Source organism: Schistocerca gregaria, chromosome 3 (assembly GCF_023897955.1).
Source record: "Schistocerca gregaria isolate iqSchGreg1 chromosome 3, iqSchGreg1.2, whole genome shotgun sequence".
Taxonomy (NCBI): domain Eukaryota; kingdom Metazoa; phylum Arthropoda; class Insecta; order Orthoptera; family Acrididae; genus Schistocerca; species Schistocerca gregaria.
This window is the reverse complement of record NC_064922.1, coordinates 457221710-457246164: the sequence shown is the minus strand read 5'-3', so window position 1 is coordinate 457246164 and position 24455 is coordinate 457221710. Positions and strand designations below refer to the sequence as shown.

At 38.0% G+C, this 24455-nt stretch overlaps 1 protein-coding gene across 4 annotated transcripts in view; it reads left to right on the top strand.

Annotated features, from left to right (window-relative positions):
• LOC126356335 (coronin-7) overlaps positions 1–15764 on the top strand; it is a 232601-nt gene extending 216837 nt beyond the window's left edge. For all 4 annotated transcript variants that reach the window (XM_050007318.1, XM_050007323.1, XM_050007322.1 and 1 more), the window contains one exon: positions 6935–15764. In XM_050007318.1, coding sequence (XP_049863275.1) covers positions 6935–6943 — 9 coding nt within the window. In that variant the 3' untranslated portion in view covers positions 6944–15764. The remainder of the gene's footprint in view (positions 1–6934) is intronic.
• The last annotated feature ends 8691 nt before the right edge of the window (positions 15765–24455 follow it).

The window sequence follows — 24455 nt, the reverse complement described above, 5'->3', positions numbered from 1 at the left end:
AAACAGCTTACAAAGATCATGCTATGGGTAAAACTCAAAAGTATGAGTGGTTTGTTCTATTTAAAAATGTGATATGTCAATTGGTGACAAACCTCGTTCTGGATGTCCATCACCTGCCTGAATCAGTGAAAATATTGAAAACAGTCAAGAGCTTGCGCTCACAGACCATCAACAGCCAGTTGATCAATTGTCAGAGATTAGCATGTAATATTGGAGCTCAGTTCAGCGAATTTTAGTGGAAGACTTGGAAATGAAAAGGGTTACTGCCAAGTTTGTTCCTTGGCTCAAGTTTAAACATATTGTGATTTGAAACAATTTGAACCCAATTTTCTGTCAAAGGTTATTACTGGTGATGAGTTGCGGTGCTGTGATTATGACCCTGAAACAAAGTAACAGTCAAGCGAAAGATATCATTCTCATCCCATCCAAAAAAACAGTCAAGTAAAATCAAACATCAAAACAATGCTGATTTGCTTTTTTGATGTCAAGGGTGTAGTTCTTTCAGAGTTAGTTGCTCCAGGTCAGACCATCAATCAAACCTTTCATTTCAATGTTTTAGGAAGATTGCGCAACAGTGTTCATGAAAGCAGACCCAATTTGTGGTAGACAGGAGACTGGTGCTGCCACCATGACAAAGCACCTGCACACACACCCATCTCTGTTAGACAGTTTTTTACTAAAAATGGCAGTATTCCACTGTCCCACGCACCTTATGTGCCTGACCTGGATCCATGGGATTTTTTTATTTTTGGGCTGGAAAGGACATCGATTTGACAACATTGAAGGAGTCAAGGAAGAAAATGAGGGAAGATCTGTCAGCCATTTCTAACAATGACTACAAAAAGTGTTTTGAATAGTGGAAGCACCAGTGGGACAAATGTGTTAGTTGTAATGGAGAGTATTTTGAAGAATTGTTGTGTGAACAATTTGAAAATGTATAGCCTTTAATAAGTAATTCCAGTTTTTTGGGGTCCCCTTGACTATAAAGAATTAAGGTCAATTGCCTATATGATGTGAAAGAAAAAGAAGAAAAGAATACTGAAAAGCAAAATTTCAAGAGCTAGAACTAAAATAACAAAATGAAATCTTGGGAGAATTCTATAATACAGTGGGGCACACAAAGAAAAAACTTCACCGTATATTAAATTTATGTGAAAATGTAAATCGAAGGATAATTAGAGATTGACAAAAATATTGCAGAAATGGGCAGAATATTTGAAAACAGTACTGAATAGCAATTCAAATCATGTATCAAGATCCAAAGAAACGCAAGGACAATATAGAGCCAGGAGAAGAGAAGAGAAGAGAAAAGAAAAGAAGCAAAATGATCGATGGGACAAGAGGTGGAGTCAGTAATATACTGATTGAAAATAGCCATACACCTCTCATAAATTGAATAGTGTGAGAACTTATATGGTGGACAACACACAATACAGAACAATTATAAAGCCCATGAAATAATTTCGAAAATTGGTACAGATAAATGACCAAGAATGATGTAACTCTCAAAGCTTTTTTGTAACATTTATAAATATTTTCCATGTTCGTTGTTTGCCACACAGCACACATCTGATCAGTAGTCCAATTCTCCCCATACCCAATTGGTCATGTGAGGAGTGACAATAAGAAACGATGCTGTGCCACAAGTCTGTGAGGTTCTGCTTTAGATGTGGAATATAACTGCCATTCTTCATATATTCCTCCCCCTCGATAAATTACTTCCAGTGACAGTGATTGCCAACTGAGTAGCTCCAGATCAGTGGGCACTTGATACATCCAGCAACATCTCATGCAATTGTGAAAATGTGGAGGGGCACCACCTAGTTGAAACATAAAATTCTTGCAATCAGTTTCAAGTTGTGGCTTGAGCCACTGTTGTAGCTTGTTGATATATGTAATACTTTTGACAGTTCTCTCAGCAAAAAAAAGGATCCATAGATTGTCTTGTAGGAGTCAGCATAGAACATGTTAACGTCCTCGGAATCCTGGACAAGTTTGAAATTTGCATGAGGATTATCTGTCTCCATATGTGTATGTTGCATTGGTTGATATTCCCCAAAAAATGAAAAATGACTTCATCACTGAAGATAAATTTCCTTGGAAAGTTGTCATTTTCAAGAAGGTTTTCCACATCACTGCAGATGGTGCAATTTGTGGTCATGGCCTACGGCTTCCTGAAGCTTAAATATGTAAAGCTTCACTCTTAATTGCTTACAAAGGATTTTTCACATTATTGTCTGAGAGTGTTTGACTCTGCACTAGCTTGGTAAGTAGGCTTTGTGGGACTTCACAGCATTTCACCTCTCACATAGTGTGCTGTCTGTTGAGACATGCTCAGTCAACCCTAGCATTTGCATCACACAGTCAATCGTGCTCTTTGAATTTCTTGTACCAGTTCTCTGTGCTGTTGTAAACTTGTGTTATCTTGTGAAACTTGCCACAGAAAGTTTGTTGAACACTTACAGATGATTAACAACAGGCAAAGTCTAGTGTGCAATGTGTTACTCCTCCTAGTCTGGCATTGTTTTCAGCAACTATGGTTGGTGGCACCCCTGTCTGCAGTTTTCCAAAGTAACTAGTTGGCACCATGTTAAAAAAAAAAAAAAAAAAAAAAAAAAAAAAAAAAAAAAAAAAAAAACACTTTGAAAGTTTGTCATTCACTAATGTATCATTTGTTACATTACATTTAGCTATTTACCCATACAATTAAAAAAAGTCACATGGACTTTATAATTACCTTGTAGATAAGAAAAATTCAGTAACAAATAATGTTTGGGAAAATGAAAGTGTGTTAATATGCATTGTTCCAGTTTGACAATCCACTCGCACACTTTCATTTTCCCAAACATTATTTGTTACTGAATAAAAAAGAAGAAAAGTTATTAAGTGAGAACTATTTAGGCATAACATCATTGAATAAAGTCTACAAGGTATTAACAAGGATTCTGACTGAAAACAAAAAGAAGGGGGCAGTGAAAATATTTTCAGAGTGTACCAGTGCTTTTTTCAATTACATAGAGGCACTTTTGTCACTTGCAAATAATGGAAAAAATGAAGAATATGACAAAGATCTCAACTTCCTGTTTGTTGATTTTAAATAGGCATTTGAGAGCGTTAACAGAGCAAAATCACATAAGCAGTGGCAGATACAGAAAAACCTCAAGGAGAGGGTGCTAAAGATATCTTGAGCTACCTTTACTTTTACTGTAATAAAAAATAATTGTCACATGCAAAGTTTAAGAAAGTTTTAAATAAACTGATTATACACATATACAAGACAATGCCATCTTGTGATATAAAAAGTTAAGATTGTGTTTCTCTTCCTTAAATGATGAATCCTATGTACCTGTTTTCTTCCTGGCAAATTGGTTAATTACATTGTCAATAGGACAATCAATGTCAGGGTGAGTGTTCAAAAGAGCTAAGGCATTAAGTTGATCCCTATGTGCCAGACAGAAACGCATAAAATACGATGACGCAGATGCGTGCGCTACATAGGAAAGTACAACTACGCGATAACTCGATTCAGTTGAGTTGACTGATTAAAGAAATGAACGAATAGCATGCGGGCTGACTGGCGGGAGCAACGCAGGTGGCAATGCAAGGCTCTGCAAGGGAGGGGGGCCAGGTGCATGTCCCACACCCCCCTCCCCCCATATCTGTCTGCCACTGCACTTAAGGCACTAAAAGAACTGTGCATCTATAACAAATTAAGGATATTAGTTAACAATGAAAGACACAAAGGCAAAAGTAAAGCTAAATAACAAAATGATCAAGAATTTTTTTCTTCAAGCTTGGGACCAGAGTGATGATCTCTTTACAGTTCCATAACTGGGCATTTTGAAATGTCAGTATAAAATACAGACAAAATAGGATCAGTTATGTGTATATGCAAATGATATTGCAAGTGTGGCAAGAGAGACTAATACCCATAATCAAATATATGTAATAATTGAAGCAGGAGGAAAAATTGGACTTTGTATACATGAAAATATATGATGATGTCAATTTCTAGGGCCGGAACACCACTAAATGACTTGAAGTCTTCTAATAAATGTTTGAAAGTGTCTGCTGCTTCAGTTACGTAGGTGTCCTTTTAGCCAGCAGTATTAATGTGAAAAAATATATTAAGAGAAATAATGCAAGCAGAAAACAGAGGCTATTTTGCACACTTAATCTCTAATTACAGTGACAAGAAAGGCAAAAGTATACTATTCATTTGTATAACCAGTTGTCATGTATGGATCAGATGTATGGACAGTAATGGAAGTGGATAAACAACCTGTGAACATTTGAATGAAAAATACCATCTTAAATCTATGGATAGAGTATGGAAAATAATATACGACAATGAATTATAGCAACCTATACAAGGTAAGGATGTAGTTAAATTTATCAAATCTCAAAGATGTGGTGGTTAAGACATTTGGAGGTGATGTCAGATGACAGGACACCAAAGAGAACCATGAACAGGACATTAAAGTCCACCAGCAAGAGGGTCCTACCAAGATGGAGGATGGAAAATATGTTAGTTGACATTACCAAGATGGAGGATGGAAAATATGTTAGTTGACATTACCAAGATGGAGATCTGAAGCTGGATGAGAAAATCAGAAAACAGAGATGTATGAGTGTTAACAGTAGAGGAGGAAAAGTCTTCCAGGGCCAGAGAGGGAATCATCATCATGACAACACCACAAAAGGAAGGAGGGAGGTGGGAGGGGGGGGGGGGTGAGTGAACTGGTTAAAAGAATAATAAGATAGAAATCGATGGAGAAGGACATTTTCTGAAGGTCAGCAACATTTCAGTCCTGTTTGTGTGTCTATAGACTGCTCAACGCCTTCTCCAATTGGTGAATGGTTAAATTCTAAAGTGCAATAGTAAAGGTGTGGTTGTTTGTCTTTTTTATCTCCATGTCCCCACACTTGTAGGTAATTTCTTTGTTGTGCTATACCATACCCATTTTTAACTGACCTACTGAACTTTGAAAAAAATGTGTTGCAGTTATGTCCATGCATGCATTGACACTTCTAGCATTATCACCACCTCTCTAGCAATACTCTCACCCTTCTCTGTGGAAGATGCTTCAATAGAGGCATTGTGAATCACTGAGAGCTTTACCATTTTTATTCTGAGAGTGCATGTTCCAGAAAAGGCATGCAACATTCACTGCCCATCACAGGACTGAACGACACCTGGTGGCATTGTGAGCATATTATGTGATAAGGAAAGTATATAAGTGGAGCAGAGATGAATGGACACTCATTTAAATACAATAAAGGCCACAAATGGGGTAATCGAGGCAGCACATTGAGAAAGCTATTGACAGAAGTTACCTTGACAAAGGGCAGATCATTATTGCCCAGCACCTGGGAACAAGCATCTTGGAGACGGCCAAGCTGGGTGGCTGTTTACATAGTACTATCAAGAGCATTTATGGAAAATGGATGATGGGCAGTGAAAAAATTAATGGATGACAAGATGTGGGACGTACAAGCCTTATTACAAAACATGGAAATATGAGGTGTGCCCACTCTGTAAAGCAGGATGGGCAGCGATCTGTGGCAGATCTGATGACAGAGTACAATCCTAGAGCAGGCACAGATGTTCATAGCATACACTTTAGTTCACGTTGTTAAACATGTGGGTCTGCAACAGATAACCTCTACAAGTTCCTGTAATAACACTGCCAGTAAAGATTTCAATGGGCGTAGGATCATGAAGATTGGTCTGTGGCTCAGTGGAAACATGATGTCTGGTCAGATGAATGATGTTTCTTGTTACATCAAGTAAATGGTTGTGTTGGGATACACTCTCATCCAGCCTGCTCGAGACATCAACCACCCAACATTTAAAGCCTGGTGGAGGCAATATTAGTGTGTTAGTAATTGAAGGCACCATGACAGTTGTGGACTATGTGAATATTACTGTGGGCCTTCAGCCTCCTGCATCCCTTCATACTTGATGTCTTATGCAACATCTATGGCAATTCCCAGCAGTATAATTGTCTGTTTCACAAGGTCAGACCGAGCGAGGTGGCGTAGTGGTTAGCACACTGGACTCGCATTCGGGAGGACGACGGTTCAATACCGTCCCCGGCCATCCTGATTTAGGTTTTCTGTGATTTCCCTAAATCGTTTCAGGCAAATGCCGAGATGGTTCCTTTGAAAGGACATGGCCGATTTCCTTCCCAATCCTTCCTTAACTCGAGCTTACGCTCCGTCTCTAATGACCTCGTTGTCGACGGGACGTTAAACACTAACCACCACCACCACCACCACCACAAGATCAGAATCATGCAAAAGTGTTTCAAGGAACATGACAGTCATGAAGTCACAGTGACGTCTTGGCCATCAAATTCACGTGATCTGAACTTGAGGGAAACTATTTTTCTTTTTTTTAAATTGCAGCCTGCCACTACTGTCTTGTGCCATCTTCATTTCAGAGTAGCAGTTTTACGGTGATGCAATAGAAAATGCTTATTCAGAAATAAACATAATAAATACAGTTTTATGAATGTATTTTTATTTGGTTAACATGTGAATTAAATTGGCTGTACAGTTGCAACTGTGTTCACATAACAAAATATATTTCATAAGTAAGGTGGGTGAGCAGTTGTAGCCAACATTATAAACTAAGACTCCCAATAAATAACACGCTATTACTGAAAATCAAAATAGTGTGTTAGAACTGTTGTTATAAGAAAATAGCATCTAGAACTTGGATTGACATGTAATACTTCCAGCATGAGTTTTCATTTGAAGTGTCGGTAATAGTAACATTAAACATTTTTGTGCTAACTCTGAATGATCAAACTAAAGTGGGAAAATAAATTTTTATGGTACTCCTATCATAACATGGATGCAGCTTGAATATTCTGTAAATCAATTGGTAACTTACTAACAGGACACTTTTTACTAATTTTGCTTACAGGAGGACTGAAATTACAGCACTGAATCATCAAGACTACACAATCTACATAGGGACCACACCAATTTTTATGGATCTTTTTAATTCCACTGCTGCAGCATTGGAAGAACCAGAGTCATTTTAAAACTGAAAGCACACAATTCTCACTTTCAGTGAATTCACTGCCACAGTATGAAAAGTCTCTTATAACAACTAATTTCCAGCACTTCTGTGAGATTTGTCTCTGCTTACTGAATTAATATATGGGTCAAGTTCTGCTCTGTCACCAGTTAATGCTTTTTGAATTTTCAGATTGACATTCTTATACACTCCAGGCTCTTAAAATGTCTATGACAGCCCACTTGCAAAGTGTAATAAAAGAAACAAAAAATGTAAAATGCTTGTAAACATTGTTAATAATGACTGAGGATATTGAGGGCTGTCAAACTGTCCTTCAGATTAAAACATAGTGTTGATCTTTTTGCTGGGCCACTTTTATTTGTTAACTCGGCAGCGTGGCCCGTCTTAATTGACAATTAGCCCAAGTATAATGTTAGATACATTTTAACTGAACTGCCTGTTTTATATATATATATTTAAAATATTTATGATATGTGTATTTATAGTGAACAGTACTAAGAATATGAACTATTCTTAATATACAGTATCCAAGATTGCTTTCTGTTCTGGATTAGAACAAATTCACTCAGTGTCTTTTTTTTTGTCCATATTTAAAAGGCACTGTTGTGTCTTCATGTATTTTGTTTAAAATGATCTGGTTGTCATATTTTATGTAGTAAGTTTACAAATGCAGGGTAAGATAAGTTCAAACCTCTTTCAGCAGTATACAACTGTGTTAAAAACCATATTATTTTAAAGCGCTCTCTCTCTCTCTCTCTCTCTCTCTCTCTCTCTCTCTCTCTCTCTCTCTCTCTCTCTCTCTCTCACACACACACACACACACACACACACACACACACACACACTGACCCCCCTTTCCCCTCCCCCTCTGTGTGTGTGTGTGTGTGTGTGTGTGTGTGTGTGTGTGTGTGTGTGTGTGTGTGTGTGTTACTACCTTTATAGAGGCCTCCATCTCTTGAGCTTCACTGAACATTTATTTTCCTTTGTACTGTTGCCAACTTGTAGGATACACAAATCAGTATGGATGACTAGATACTAAGCTAAGCTATAGTAGAATTCTCATCTTTTTGCTTATAACCTTGTTGGAAATTCTTGACCAAAAGTAATTAGGTTCAAATGGTTCAAGAAACTTCACTTTACACTGCATATGGTAAAAGCTACTACTTTCAGTGAATATATAGCAAGAAGAGTGGCATGCTACCAGTGAAACTGTAAATGCCAATATAAAAAGTATAATTACAGGAGATAAAATTATCATACTAAGATGAATTTCTTAGCATAATGCTAAAGTAGACAGACATGACCTAGTGGCCACCTAGCCTTGAGCTTCTGGAGTTCATAACAAGCAGCTAAGAACAGAAAGTGATAAATGTTTTGAAACTTGTCAGGAAGAGACAGAAGGATAGGAAATAGCTACAGGGATACTTGAATGATTCTCAGGCATAATATCAGATGATATGATCCATGACATTCTGCCTGTGAACCATTCGAGGTGGTGGAATAGTTAAAGCATTCTGATTATAAGTACATGTTATCTGAATGTATAGGAATGAACTGAGAGGGCCAGCAAGGACAAAAATAGGGATTTTTTGTGTGTGGGTGGGGGAATGGATTGCAGGAACATGAATGAGGAAATCTTGTAGAAAAACTTGAGAGGAAATGGTAAAGAGCTTCCGAAGTTAATATTCAAGAACTTAGTGATATGAGGAAGAGAGAGAGAGAAATAGATCATCTGTCTCTTGCTCATTCTGTTGAGTGATGGAGCCTTCTATCTTACACAGCTGTATTGAAGCATCAAAAATTTGAAATCTCTTCTGTACATCCTATGACCTATATTCTGTTCTGATCCATATTCAGAGTTTGGATTTTGACATACACTTCTGAGTCTCTCACTTTACCCATTAGTCCACCTACAGATAACCTGTACATTTATTTTATTTTTCAATCTTCAGTAATGAGAAAGAACTTCTTTCTTCCAAAATCCCAAAGCCGTATCAGATTTTTCATGCATTTTTAATTACTGTAATAAATTTGAGGCAATGGCAATATGAAAATTTTTGCTGTTTCCGATTATGTAAACAACGATACAAAATAAAAATACTTCAGATTTTGTTCATATCATTAAAAAGGAAATCAGTGCTCACAAACTCCAGGGACCCATTGATGAATTGTAAATATTTTCAAAGAAAACCTCATCTTTTATGATTCAACAATCAAATTAAGAAACCCTCTGTACTGAAAGGTAACAAATGCAGCTTCTGGCAGTCGCATAATGGCCATTAGACTACAGACTTGATTAATGACAAGGCAATAGAAATTCATATTATGGATTTTCATATTAACTAGGATCTGATAGTTTTAAAATTATATTTTGAGGAGTAAGGCGAGAGAGAACATGTCACTTAAGTGGAGAATGATTGAGAGGGGGGGGGAGGCAGAGGGGGGGGGGATGAAATTCAGTGAGGATTCAATTCCAGAATCAATATTATATTGACAAAAATGAGCTAATAAAAGATTAAGAGATACATAGAAAATTAGAAGCTAAAATAAAACGTGGCTAGAAAGTGTATGCATCAGTATTATGACTTGTCTCCTGAACATATAGCTTCTGACTGACAATTTTCTTCTATTATTGTTTTAACCACCTTCCTGCATGTTTCACAAGCACATTTTGTTCTGGTACTCAATGTTGGAATTTAAGGGTGTATGCTTAAAGATTCATCTTCAACTCTTTTTAACTTCTTACTGTTATTTTGGTAAATGATATTTACTTAGGAACTTCTTTATAATGACATTCATGAAACATGCATGCACTAAAATTGGTTGATTTCACAAATACTATCACTAGCAGCTCTGCATAGCAACCGGTCTTGTGTCAACCACTGCTAATGATGATACTTGGATGCAGTATGGAGCAGTTATTGTCTGTTTCCCAGATGTTGGTGCTGCTACTTCTCACTCAAGTAGCTACTTCAGTTGGCATACTGAGGCTGAATTCAACCCATTCCAGTGCTCTCAATAAGAGAAAATCCATGTCATTACCAGGAATTGAACCCGTGTCCCCGGCATGACAGTTAAACACTTATCACTTAGTGTCTGAGGCAGACAAAAACGCTTATATATATTTATGAGTACATAAAATTAATGAAACTTAAATTAATGAAATGTAAACATTTAACAGGAAATGCTGTTGTTATATTCACATTTTCATTGCATGCACTAGTCAACTTATTTTCATTTCATTTTTTTTTTTCCCCAATATCTCTCTCTCTCTCTCTCTCTCTCTCTCTCTCTCTCTCTCTCTCTCTCTCTCTCTCTGTGTGTGTGTGTGTGTGTGTGTGTGTGTGTGTGTGTGTGTGTGTGTGTGTGTGTGTGTAATTTTCAGACATTGCTACAGAACAGTGAAGTTGCTGTTGTTAAACTTTTAGTCTGCTTCAGTTGCACCAGGCAAATGCTCGACTCCTTTGTTAAATCAATTCATATTAAGTGTCCTTAAATGTCTTAAAACTGGTCTAATATTTCATACCTTTCAGATGAATTAACAAAGCTTAAATAGCATTACAGAGAGAGAGAGAGAGAGAGAGAGAGAGAGAGAGAGAGAGAGAGAGAGAGAGAGAGATTTAACACATACATATATTTTAATGTTGACTTTATACAGTGTATACTTACAAGGGAAGCTCCCCATCACACACCCCTCAGATTTAGTGGCAACATGGCCCAGTGGATTGGCATTCAAAAACTGATTACAAATCAAGCACAGAAAGAATGTGTGTTGAGTTGTGAAAAAAGAAGCAGAATTTAGTGAGCGGCCCAAATCTCAAACTGTGCAACACTGAGCGAATTTGGAGAGCCTCAGCGTTGGGGTTATATGGTCATGGTGCTGGACTGCGAATGGGGAGATCCATGTTTGAATTTCCATTATGCCTCATTCCTTTATTCACGAAGTTATGAACTGTCCATCTGGTCATTGACATGTGTGATCGCTCTATTCAGATTTGTGTCTGTATCATGGTGTAACATCCGAGATGTAAGGAAGGGACCTCAAGGCATATGTACCTCCTATTTGTTCTACACAAGTTCCACATATTATGACTCTTGTCTTCCATTTTGGACTCTTGAATTACTTTGTTGTAAAATAGTTCACACCCATTTATTTGTTGTTTTCATTTCTGTGAGAAGTTTACATGGCATCTCACCTGCTCTCACTGTTCATCACATTTACTTGTGATGATTATGTATTCTTATCACATGAATTATACTCTATAACAAATGTGTAGTATGACATTGTTAAAACTACAGGAGGAGAACGGACACATCAATGAATGGACAGACAGTTCATAATGTTTTGGAAAAAGGGGGGAGGGGCAGGGGTGGTGGTGGCACGAGGGCAACTCAAACATGGGATCTCCTGCTTTGCAGTCCAACACCGTGTTCATAAAACCCAGACACCACACTTCTGCCAACTAGCTCGATGTTCCTTCCTGCTTTCATGCTTTATCGGTATTCAGTTTTTGATGGGCTATCCAATGGGCCATCTTACCACTAAATCTGAGAGGGGTGCAATGAAGAGGTTCCCTTATTAGTAACATTTAAAGTTTTTTTGAATGGTCCATTGTAATTCACAAAATCTGAGAAGTGTTGTGAAAGTTTTTAGAATCCCACAGTATGAAGCAGCACCTTTTTAATCAGAAGACTTTTTTCAAAGTAGTTTCATGCTGGGCTGAGCCCCATTTTATATCACTCCATTATCTATTAACATCTGCAACAAATTAAAGGGGTACTTGTTAAGAGTGATACACTCAATTGCCATAGTAATCTGACAATAATGGGATTAATACCACATTCATGGGCTATTACATACTCCACTACAGGTCTTGTTCAACAATGAAATGATCTTCTTGTGGATAAAGGAGCATTTTAAAACATAAATTCCGCATTATTTTGATTTCATACTAGTGGAATCATTCTCAAATCCTCTTGCTGTCTTTTCTCAAAAGTATACTTAAGGTACTGCTCTTCATTATAAGCATTCATTTTGTAGTGACATTGCCCCATAAGTACCCTCTTGCATGTGGATCCTTACTTAAAGTCTGTTGTTTTGGTAGATAGAAACTGTAGCCATATTTGACATTAATCGCTGCTTTGGAAGTTTGAAAGTATCTTAGTAATCAATGTGTATCTTTACTCTGTAAACTGTCACAAGTTGTACTACCAGTTTTCACTTAAAAAGATCAGTTCAAAGCAGTGAAGTGTCCTTATGCTGTGATAAGTTTCAACATAATCTGTCGACCTGGTGACAGTGGATGAATAATTTACTACTGGTGATTTCATACACTCTACTGAAGAATACTGTGTACAGGATATGACAAAAAAGAAATTATATTTATATTGCTAATTTGTATACTTACCAAATATGTTCGGTTAGTGGTTGTTGCCTCAATGTATGAGCCATTTATATCCACACATTCCTGTATTGATTCCCTCCACTGTGTAAAACATTTCTGCACCATTTTTTGTGTTTTTGCATAGGAGCTTCACCAATTTTGCCTTCTGATAGGGTGCAAGAACATGTCTGTACCAACATACTCATCTTCTGCCATTGAGTTGATTGATATTAAAGACACTTGTCAGAATATAATGAGACAGTCAGAGACGGCTTTGGAAAGTACAGTATAGAAAATAATCAGTTGTTAAGAGATCAGGCCATCAGTAATTTTGAAAATAATGAGAAAAATGACACATTGGATAACACACTGGACTCAGATTTCTGAGCATGGCAGTGTAAATCCCATTTAAATTTAAGTTTTCTCTAAACTGGTTAAGTTAAATGTTAGGATATTACATTTGAAAAAGGCATGGCCAGTTTCCTTATTTTGAGCTTCTGCTCTGTTTCTAATGACTTCACTGTTGGCAGGATATTAAACCCTTATTGTTCTTCCTTCACGTTGAAAATAGGCACTACAAGCAATGAATAGCAAGATGTGTGCTTGTTATTTCTGTATTTATGTTCTTTCTGTGTGCCCTCTCCTCTTTTTCCATTTTTACTTTTGCCTGATAATTATGTCTTTACGTTCCTTTCCTGTCCTCTCCCCCTAACTTCTCATGTCTGTCATTATTAGATGAATTCCTGTCCTTTTTCTCTTTGTACTCTTCCTCTTCTCATTCCAAGAAACCTCCTGCTCATATTATCTCCCCTAAGATTCATTGTCACTGCCACCAAGTCAAGTGGCATAATGGTTAAGATTTGGACTTATATTTGGAGGGAAAGGTTTAGATGTCAATCTGGCCACCTGACTTAATGGTATACATCTTTTCCTAAAATCACTTGAGACAAATGCTTGGATAGTGCCACAAACAAGGTGAGCACTAGTTTCCTTCTCGTACTCGTCCAGACTGGATTTGTGTTCTATCTCTAATGACTTTGATATAAATGGGATGTTAAATTGTAATTTTCAAAACAGGATGTTAAATTGTAATTTTCATTTTTCCCTTATCACAGTTGGCACCACCTCTCAGGTTAGGCGCACATATCTTACACCAGAAATTTACATCAATCATAGTGTTTTTAGCATCTTGGCATGTTTCAAATTTCAATAAACATTCTAATTTTATTTTAGAGAAAATAAATTAACAGTGGAGCATTTCCTGTCTTCTGAAAAGGAATTGCTGGGTGAGAAAAAGCTAACTGACAGTGAAGAAATTAAGCACTGTTGGCTCAGTGCTCTTCCAAGAAAATTTTCCATTCCAGATTTCAGAACATTGACTGTCATAACACATTATTGTTGCAGATGCTTTTCATTATAACAGTTCAGTTAATAATGCAAGGTGTAGATAATTAAGTCACTGAGTGCCAAAGTGCCTGAACCTTCATAAATACAGCAAATGTTATTACTAACATCTGGCCTGCCTTAGCAAATTTCTTAACCATATTTACTGGTCACATAGTAACACTACTACAGCAGATGATTTTCTCGTAGAAACTGGAAATATTTTGCTGTGTAGAAGGTTCATTTAACATCACTCTTGAATTGATTATCAGTTCCTCTGTGCGTATGTGTATGCATGTGTAATAGAATATGTGGGTAGATTTTAGTTTTAATTACAGGCATTGATTATTTACCCAGGCAGTACTAAGAACAAAATCTCATAAAGTTGTTGGAAACTTTGGTGCATACTTCTCATATGCATCCGTACATTCATAATTGGATAGTGTCCTTGAACATTTTTGCTTTCATAAAAAATATGAGATTCAACATAATTATGAGAATTTTGGATTATAACAGAAGCAAGGAATGGATATGTACAGACACCTCTCATAAAACTTTGATTCTATATTCAGTCCTCTAGTATAATTCATATAATTGCGTCGATAAGAACATCAAAACTATCTTTGTGATCATCCACATAGCACCAGCTAATGGGCTACACTATAGTGGACAATCACTATGCGATACAACTGTTTTTATTGTTTTCAGCATGTTCACCACCATCATCATCATCATCATCTGTGTGAACAATCATAGATTTCATTAATATTCATATATGTCACAATTGTAAATAATTTCATCTTAAATTACATACCAGTTATGAAGCCATCATTTTAGAACAGACATCAAAATCATTTTTCATTATTTTGTGTTACATATCTGCAGTTCTGTCATTTCAAATTGTCTCCAGTAAAATTGTGTATTTGGTTTAAGTAGAGAGTACTTCTGCAGAACGAAGGATTGAAATTGTTAAAATTGTCTTTCATCAACAGTATTTGTCCTTTAGATGCCTTATTGATGCTACGTTTTGGCTGAAAGATCTTTCTGTGATTTGTTTCTGTATTGGTGAATTTTTTTATTGGTTGGCAAAACTGACTGATGAACATATGTTGGATTTTTGCACTATTAAAAATTTTTAATTCAAAATTTGAACAGAATTGTCTACTGCAGGTGCTTAAGACATTCCATTAAGGTGCCAAAATCGGTTTATAAAAGTCTGAATAATTTCAGTATTATTAAACTTTCTTTTTGTTTAATGAAAATTGCTCAACAATTAATAAGTTATAGTATCACTATATATTTAAGAGCATTTTTTGTGGTTTAGTCTTTGTATAATGTAACTGGACAGCAGTTACTTGTGGTGGGGAAGTTTATCTTGATGAATGAAAGATTGGTATGGTCAAATATTACTGCCCAGTAGGTAATGACTTTCAGTGAAGTTTACAGCAGAACATTTTAAATGGTAGATGTATCAAGCAGTTACTGAGATTACAGCTTTATTTACATACATTTCATTTAATGTTTGTCAGTTTCATACTCTCATCATTTAGTTACTGTATAACATACATTACTCCAAATCTCATAAATATTTATTATAAAATCTATTTAGAGTTAATTTCTGGATTTAAAAAATTAAAGCTTATTTTGTGTGACTGTTGTAATGTGAGGTTGGAATTGTAAGTAGGTTGTGCATGTGGTATAGTGAGAGTTTTATAGAAGATTTACAAATGCTGATAAATGATTCAGTAACTTGCTCATTATCTAACATGTGTGAAAGTTTAACCCATGATACTATAGGGTTAATGAGAGTCACAAATGAATCGAAGTGGTTGTCAAACAGCTTGTACAGATATTATTTGTAGTAATATGTAGGCTTTATGGCTATATTTTTTTTTCTTTTTTGTACACACCACAATAAATAAATGCAGTATTTTTCTTCTGCACCATCCCAGTTTTTTGTTCATTGACAGTTCCCATATCATGTATTTATAGGTATTTCCTTAAACAGAAACAGGTATTATAAGTGAAATATTTTTTAAGACACATGAAACAGCAGTAAGACAAGTGACAGCAAAAATTTCCATTGTAATGTCTAATAATGTGTAACAGTGAGTCAAGAAACATCATGGAAATAAGAACAAGTTCAATAATAACTTTTAAGTCAATTTTTTTGTCTGTCTGTATGCCTTTCTTTAACTTTTTTCAGTGGCTTGCATAACTTGTGAAAATCAACCAGTTACCACAAGATGTGAATGTATTGTTACTGCAGTACCACAAACCATGTACCACATAGTGCTGTAGCCTGTTTGTGTTGTCAGCCCACACCATACAACTGTTTTTCTGAAAGTGGGCCTTCAGTTGGTTCTGTGAGAAGAGATGGCCCAGATAGGTGAACACTGTTGTGTATCCATTATAAATGAACCCCAGTGGAAGGCCGTTAGCAGATCACACTCTATCGTGAAGGTGGCCAGATAATTGCATGGTTAACATTCTTTTGTTCACAGACATGCCAACAAAATGTAACTGCAAATTCTATACCCTTAACACTTTGGAGACTGAGTCCGAGCACAACTTGGGCTGCAATTCTGTGTTAAAAAAATTGGCACTCAAGTATATGTTGATGTGATTTTCTTGATGTGTGAGTCACCTATCACTTGAAAACTGAACTCATTTTGTATGAGAACAATGTACAAATGTCTCACAACCTGCCCCTTGCCAGGTACTACCTTCTGTTGCCAATTTCTAGGATTATTTCAAAAGGAACATTAGCGAACATAACTGCTGCTTCATGAATGGCTGACCAAGAATCATCCCGTTGACGTGCTTTCAAGTGTGTACTCGTTAGGTTTCACAGTTTGCTGTAATTCTGCTACAGATACTTCGCATTTGTTCTGGAAGAACAGCTATTTCTTAGTATGAATTACTCTTGAAGATCTAGTAATTACTTACGTGCCAGTAATGATTTAAAAAATGGCATAAATAGACAGTTTCCTAGCCCCAGTATTCTTCTAAGTGGCCAGTCTCTGAGTGTTAAGATTCAAATAAAGATAGTCAAGGGCTATGACACACTGATGCCTGATATTTACTATTATGCACTGAAAGGAGTAGCATCACTACACAATCTAAACCATTGTCTGCTGTTACTTTAGCTGCCAGAAATGTAATAGCAAGTATTGTATGCCGAAATCTTCACAGAAAGGTCATATGTAACAGGTGGCAAGCCAAGTGTATATCATTCACCATAGGAGAGATTTTTTTTCTAGTGAGAATATATATTTACATTTGTAAGCAGCTGAATTAGATATGGCTGTTATGTTGGAGAGAGAGAGAGCACTCCTATCACCTTAGTGTTTGGGATAGTTTGGTGTGTCACATTATTACAATCTTATCACACTGTACTGGACATAGCCATCAGAGTTGAGTGCAGAATGAGCAGCTGTAACATTCTGAACCAGTAGCTCACTATGGAGTACAGTAACCACCATTGAACATTCAGAACATAGCTAATGAATTGTGTTACATATCAAAGGTAGAGTATGAAGATGTCAAAATGACACAAAGCAGTACACCCTGCTTTCCTGCTTGCCAATAAGGTTTAGTTTATATGAAATAGAAGTCAGCAATCTTTTTTTTGGTGGACAGGATGGCGATTCTTCTGGAAAAACTGGAATTCTCAGAGAATTACATTTTACCAGAAAAAATCAGAGAATTTCAGGAATTTCATAAAATCTCGAGGAATTCTACATTTTTGACCTAGCATTGAAACTGAATTTATTGAGTTTTGTAAATGACAAGTTTTAAAATACTTAATAACTCAAAAGCGTTTTAATTATGTGAATATTATTCCATATAAATTATCAATGTTTAAAAACTGCAGTTAAAACTACGGCTTATTGGCTGGTACATTGCTCAACTGAGATGAAATAAGTCATTATTGTGGTATGCTGCTGTCCCCCGCCCCACTCACCAATAATTTATCAGGAACTTCTTGACACCATCTTCCTCCTCACATCTGGAATACCAGTTGTTTTTTTTTTTTCCATGTTTGAGGGAAGACCATCTGGTGTAGACTGTGAGATCTTACTTAATCGGGTGGTCAGTTCCAAAACTCTTCTCTGTTTACCAAAATATACTTTTTTGATCGGGTGTGGTGAGAGGAAAAGGGGGGGGGGGGGGGGGGGGGGGCAGGGTTCTACCTCTGGGATCCAGAAATTAGAGGGACCCTTCCAACATGTTTGTTAAAGACTTTTTTTTAAGTGTGGGAAAGGTGTTTAATTTATGGATGGTAAAATTTGGAGAAGAATAACATTAGTAGTACAGGCTCTTATTTACGGAGTGTGTTTTTGCCTTGTGAGTCATTCCAGGTTTTATATATATGCGTATAATTTAGGACCTACAGTACATTCCATAGTATGTTTTAATTATGCATAGCTGGCCATATGGTTTAACACGCAACCTACTACCAAAGAATGTTATAAATGAATGTCAAATGGCTATACACATAATCCATTCTTAAAACATACTGTGGAATGTACTGTAGGTCCTAAATTCTATGCACTTTCCTAATGCATGAATCTTCATGCTCAAATGACAAACTGTGTAATAACACAGAACTTCTTTTGTCAACATTGTTTCAAATTCCATATACATGCCTAAAAAAAAAAATGGCACAAATACAAGGGGTGGTCGAAAAGTTTCTAGCCCCAGATAGTTACCGTAATATCAGGCACAAATACCTCCACCTACTTTTATGATGATCCTTTGTGGGTATGCAAGTCAAATTTTGCGGCTCCAGTTTTGTTAGTTTTGCCACTAGGATGTGTTGTATACTGTAGTGTAAGCAAAATGGCAAATATCAAGAGAATCAAGAACTGTGCTGTGATTAAATATCTTTATTTGAAGGGACTGACACCCAAGGAAATTGTGGAGGACATGTGAAATACTTAAGGACAGTGCTCCATCTTAGGCAACAGTGGAAAAACTGGGTGTCTGACTTCAAATGTAGAAGAATGAGTGTGGGAGATATGCCAAGGAGCGGAAGGCCTGTCACTGTTGCCACTGATGAAGCAGTGACTGCAATTAATGATATGATGTTGCAGGATCATCCAAAAACATTGCAGCACATTGAAACTGCATTTGGAATCTATCATGGGCATGCTCATGACATTGTTGTGGATATTTTGGGAACATGGGAAGTATCATCTTGGTGGGTCCCAAAAGACTTTAATGCAGATCAGAGATGGGAGCACTGGCAGTGTTGTGAAGAAATCATCCGCCAATTTGAAGTGGATGCAGAGGACTTTCTTGCAAGGTATTTGACAATGGATGAAATGTGGCTACACCACTATGATCGTGAGACAAAACAGTCACAACAATGGAAACATCCTTTATCCCCTACCCCAAAAAAATTCCGGGTGCAAAAGTCTGTTGGTAAGGTGATGGCGTCAGTCTCCTGGAATGCAGAGGGGGTAATTATGGTAGGTAACTTGCAAAAGGGCAAACTATCAATGCATCACACTATTGCACCCTCCTGTGCCAATTAAGAGAAGAGAGAAAAAAGAAAAGGCATTGAAAAATGGTGGCTGAGTTCTTTTGCATCAGGATTACACACCGGCACACAAAGCCCTCACAATACTGGAAACTGCAGGTTCGAATTATTATGTCGTCCACCATATTCTCCAGATTTAGCTCCATCAGACTTTTTTCTTTTCCCAAACTTAAAAAAAGACCTCAAAGGGTGACGATTTGACAATGATGATGCATGATTGATGCTGTCAACACTTGGTTTGACTCTGTAATGGGACATCCTTTTCTAACATAACCTCTTTTACATCTGATACCAGGATTAATCCCAAATCTGATGTAGGTGAACATTCTCGGCTGTTTCAGTGAAAGAATTTCATTTGATTTTGTATACGAAGTATTATATTTCAGGTGAAAACATATGAAAAGAAATTAAGTTGTTGTAATCTATACAGTTAAAATTATTCTTCTTTTAGAAATATTTGAAATTACAAAATTATTGCTATACTTAAAATTCATATTATTAATTTCACAATCTAATGCTGGTTATTAAATTTATTTCTGGACTCATTTACAAAATAATGAATATTTTAGTGAAGATTCTTCTTTTGTCAACAAAGTTTGTACTCTCTTTTGCTTTGTAAACTCTTTGGGATATTGAGAGTACTGCAGAATGCAAGTAGTAGCCTCTGATGGAAGTGCAATTGTTTTTTTAGTTTTGTCTAAAACAATGTAATTGACAGTTTTATGAAAAATGGAGATTGTGAAGTCAGTGCGATATAGGAGAATTAGATAAAATATAAGCAAATCATAGCAGCAGATAGCTCTTCATCAGTTATTTAGTCATCAAGCACCCACAATGTTAAATCAAAATTTCAGCCGCAGGAATGTACCCCTAGATGCAAGAAATGGAGCCAGCAGCTACGGAAAATGAAGATAAGTAAAAAGTTTTTCTTTTGTGTATCTTACACCTCTCAAAGCTTTTGAAACTAATGAAGACAGAGAATTTTAATAGTGATGTGTGGGAGGGTAAGTTTAGAACCTTTTATTTGAATGATTTGCAGAAGTTATCTGTGCGTGCCCGCAAGGTATTATATTGAAAAATAAATTGGCGTTATGAAATTCCTGTCATTCTTTATTTGTTAGCCTAGAAATGTTTCAACCCCCTCTCATATGGATTACTTTTTGGAGGCAAGTCAGACAGCCTCATAAGACTCTGTCTTGAATCTCTATGGATCTCTTGTGACCCTGGCCACATGTTGCACCAAAATGCACTCATAGGGAACAGAACTCTGCTGTTAACTTCACATATGGCAAAGATTGTGGCAACCTCTGTACTATAGTATTTGTTACTTCTGTGCTATGATCTCTCACATTTGGGTATATGGTACAAGTATCTTATAAGGGGGATGTTTACAGTGGTTGAAATGAGAGTACTTCTTCCATCCTCTTTCAACAAACAATATGGTAACTAACTGTGCATTTGTCTACTTGCATACAGCACCACACAGGTGGTAAGTATGTAGCCTTATGTAGCTCCATTCTATTATTGATAGACTCATTCCTATTCTTTATGTTCAACTTTATTCTGAAGCAATGAGCTAGATATTAACATGGAACATCTAAGAGAAAACAAACAAATAGCAAAGAGTAAATGATTATGTGCACACTAGAGTCTTTGCTGCTGCCCCTGTACTGTGCACACACAACTATTCGTCTGCGTGCTCCCACACAGCCCCCCTCCCTGAAGAGCGGAGCTCCAGGAATGTGCGGAAACTTGTACTGGACCCTTCACCCAGCTCTTGTGTGAATTTCCGGCTGTACTTCCTCCATCGTCGTATCCTCTCATGGCTTCATGTGGCTCGCTGTTCTACCATCCGTTGCACCCTGCAGGGGCCCCTCGTCTTGCTGCAGGTCCACCTCCTCTTCTTGTCTTACCTCTTCTAGCAGTAAGTGAGCTGGCTTCACCCGGTCTATTGACATAGTAACACTCTTATCGCAAACTAGGATAGTCATGGCCTGGTCCGTATGGTGTAGTACTTTATAAGGCCCCGTATATGGCGGCTGCAATGGTTTTCTGACTGTGTTGGTTCACAACATTACTTGCTAGCATTTGCTCAATTCTCGATGTACGAACGGTGGCCTAACGCCCTGCTGTGTCACTGGTTGTGGCCTAAGCTCGGCCAGTTGAGCCCTTACTCTCGTTAACAAGTATGGTAGGTCTGTCTCGCTTGTACTCTTCTGAAAAAATTCTCCGGGTATGCATAAGGTTTCCCAATATACTAATTCCACTATAGATGCTCCGAGGTCGGGTTTGAAAACAGTGCATAAGCTTAGTAACACTAGTGGCAAAACTGGTGACCAATTCTCACCATGGCACATTAACATGGCCTCAAGTGCTCGGTGCCACCGCTCTACCATGCAGTTGCTTTGCAGATGATGACTTGTGGTATGGTGACGATGGAACCTGCACATGTTTGCCAGCTCCAGGAACAAGGAGGGTTTGAACTGACATCCTTGGTCCGTCGTGACATGTACCGGACATCCAAACTGTGCTATCCACGTTGTCAAGAATGCCCGACTGACTGTCTCTGCTGATATGTCTGAAATGGCTATTGCTTTTGCCATCTTGTATCTGCCAATTGCTGTCCAATAGATACCGATAGCCTTCGGGCATTGGCAACGGTCCAACAACATCCAGATACAAATGTTCAAAATGACCAGTTGGCCCGTCAACTTCACCCACTGGCTTCTTCACATGGAGTCCCGCTTTACATTGCTGACAATCTAGACACATCTGCGCCCACTTCAGACAGTCCCTCTTAATTCCTGGCCACACAAAATGCTCTGTCATTAATTTTACACTCGCTTGGGGTCCCGGATGAGCCAAACCATGTAACCCTTCAAATACTTCCCGGCGCAAACTCTTCGGCAGAAAAGGTCTAGGCCGTCCATGTGAGGTATCGCACCATAACTGTATTGTCTCACCTTCCAGACACAGTTTTTTTAACTTCAACCCGGTGGGCGTGCTCTGCCGAAAAACTTGCAGTTGTGCATAATCCTTCTGCTCTCTCGCCATTGTAGCATAGTTCACTGAATACTTTATTGCCGCAACTCGTGAGAAGTAATCTGCCACCATATTCTCTGCCCCGTTAATATGTCGTAAATCAGTAGTGAACTGGCTTATACATTCCAGTTGCCTGAATTGTTTAGGTGACACAGTATCCGTATACTTGCAGAATCGAAAGTGAGCAGTTTGTGATCTGTAAATAATGTAAATGGTCTGGCTTCCACGTAAGGCTGGAAATACCTTATGGCTTCGTAAGCAGACAGCATCTCTCTATCATACGCACTCTAATTCCACTGTGGGTCTGTGAGTTTCTTGGAGAAGAATCCTAAAGGCTGCCAGTGACCAGCAGTCCACTGATGCAATGCTGCTCCAATCACCACCTGACTTGCATCAACAACAATAGCTAGCTTCGCATCTTTCTTTGGGTGAGCTAGTAAAACCGCATGATTTAGGCTTTCCTTGATCCGGTCAAATGCGCGCTGCATGCTTGCTGTCCATTGAAGCTTCTCATTTTCCCCGGTGTTCGTGCCCGCTAACGCCTCTGTGAGTGGTGCTTGTAAAGCTGCAGCTCCTGGCAGATGTCTGCGGTAAAAATTTAAAACACCTATACACCTCTGCAATTGTTGCAAATCTAATGGGAGAGGCATCTGCTGTATAACCTCAACCTTCGCCTTCAAAGGACGTCACCCGATCTTTACGCAAACAGCATTTGGTGTCATTTACCACTACACCATAAGTACGTAGCCTCTCGAAAACTGACCTGAGGTGCTCTTCGTGGAGGGCTGCTGTCACTGAGAACACCAATATATCGTCTAGATAGGCGAAAGTGATATCTAGCCCTCACAGCACCTCATCAATGAAACGTTGCCATGTCTGTGCAGCGTTTATTAAACCAAATGGCATGCGTAAAACCTCGAAAAGACCAAAAGGTGTAGTGACTGCTGTCTTCGGTATGTCACTGTCAGCCACCAGTATTTGGTGGTATGCTTTTTAACAGTCGACTACACTGAAACATTCAGCTCCAGCCAATTTATTTGTAAAGTTGCAAATGTTGGGAACCAAATACTGATCAGGTATTGCATGGGCATTCAGCAACCTATAATCACCACAAGGTCTCCAGCTTCCGTCTTTCTTCCACATTAAATGTAAAGGCGAGGCCCATGCACTATCAGACCTTCGTATCATCCCATTTCCAACATCTCCTCAAACTCAGCTTTTGTGTCTGCAAATCTGTCTGGGGCCAACCATCTTGTAGTCTTGCTGACTACATCTACATTGACATCTACATTTATACTCCGCAAGCCACCCAATGGTGTGTGGCGGAGGGCACTTTACGTGCCACTGTCATTACCCCCCCTTTCCTGTTCCAGTCGCGTATGGTTCGCGGGAAGAACGACTGCCGGAAAGCCTTCTTGCCCGCTCAATCTCTCTAATTTTACATTTGTGATCTCCTCAGGAGGTATAAGTAGGGGGAAGCAATATATTCGATACCTCATCCAGAAACGCACCCTCTTGAAACCTGGATAGGAAGCTACACCGCGATGCAGAGCGCCTCTCTTGCAGAGTCTGCCACTTGAGTTTGCTAAACATCTCCGTAACGCTATCACGCTTACCAAATAACGGTGTGACGAAACGCGCCGCTCTTCTTTGGATCTTCTCTATCTCCTCCGTCAACCCGACCTGGTACGGATCCCATACTGATGAGCAATAATCAAGTATAGGTCGAACAAGTGTTTTGTAAGCCACCTCCTTTGTTGATGGACTACAGTTTCTAAGGACTCTTCCCAATGAATCTCAACCTGGTACCCGCCTTACCAACAATTAATTTTATATGATCATTCCACTTCAAACTGTTCCGCACCCATACTCCCAGATATTTTACAGAAGTAACTGCTACCAGTGTTTGTTGCGCTATCATATAATCATACAATAAAAGATCCTTCTTTCTATGTATTCACAATACATTACATTTGTCTATGTTAAGGGTCAGTTGCCACTCCCTGCAACAAGTGCCTATCTGCTGCAGATCTTCCTGCATTTCGCT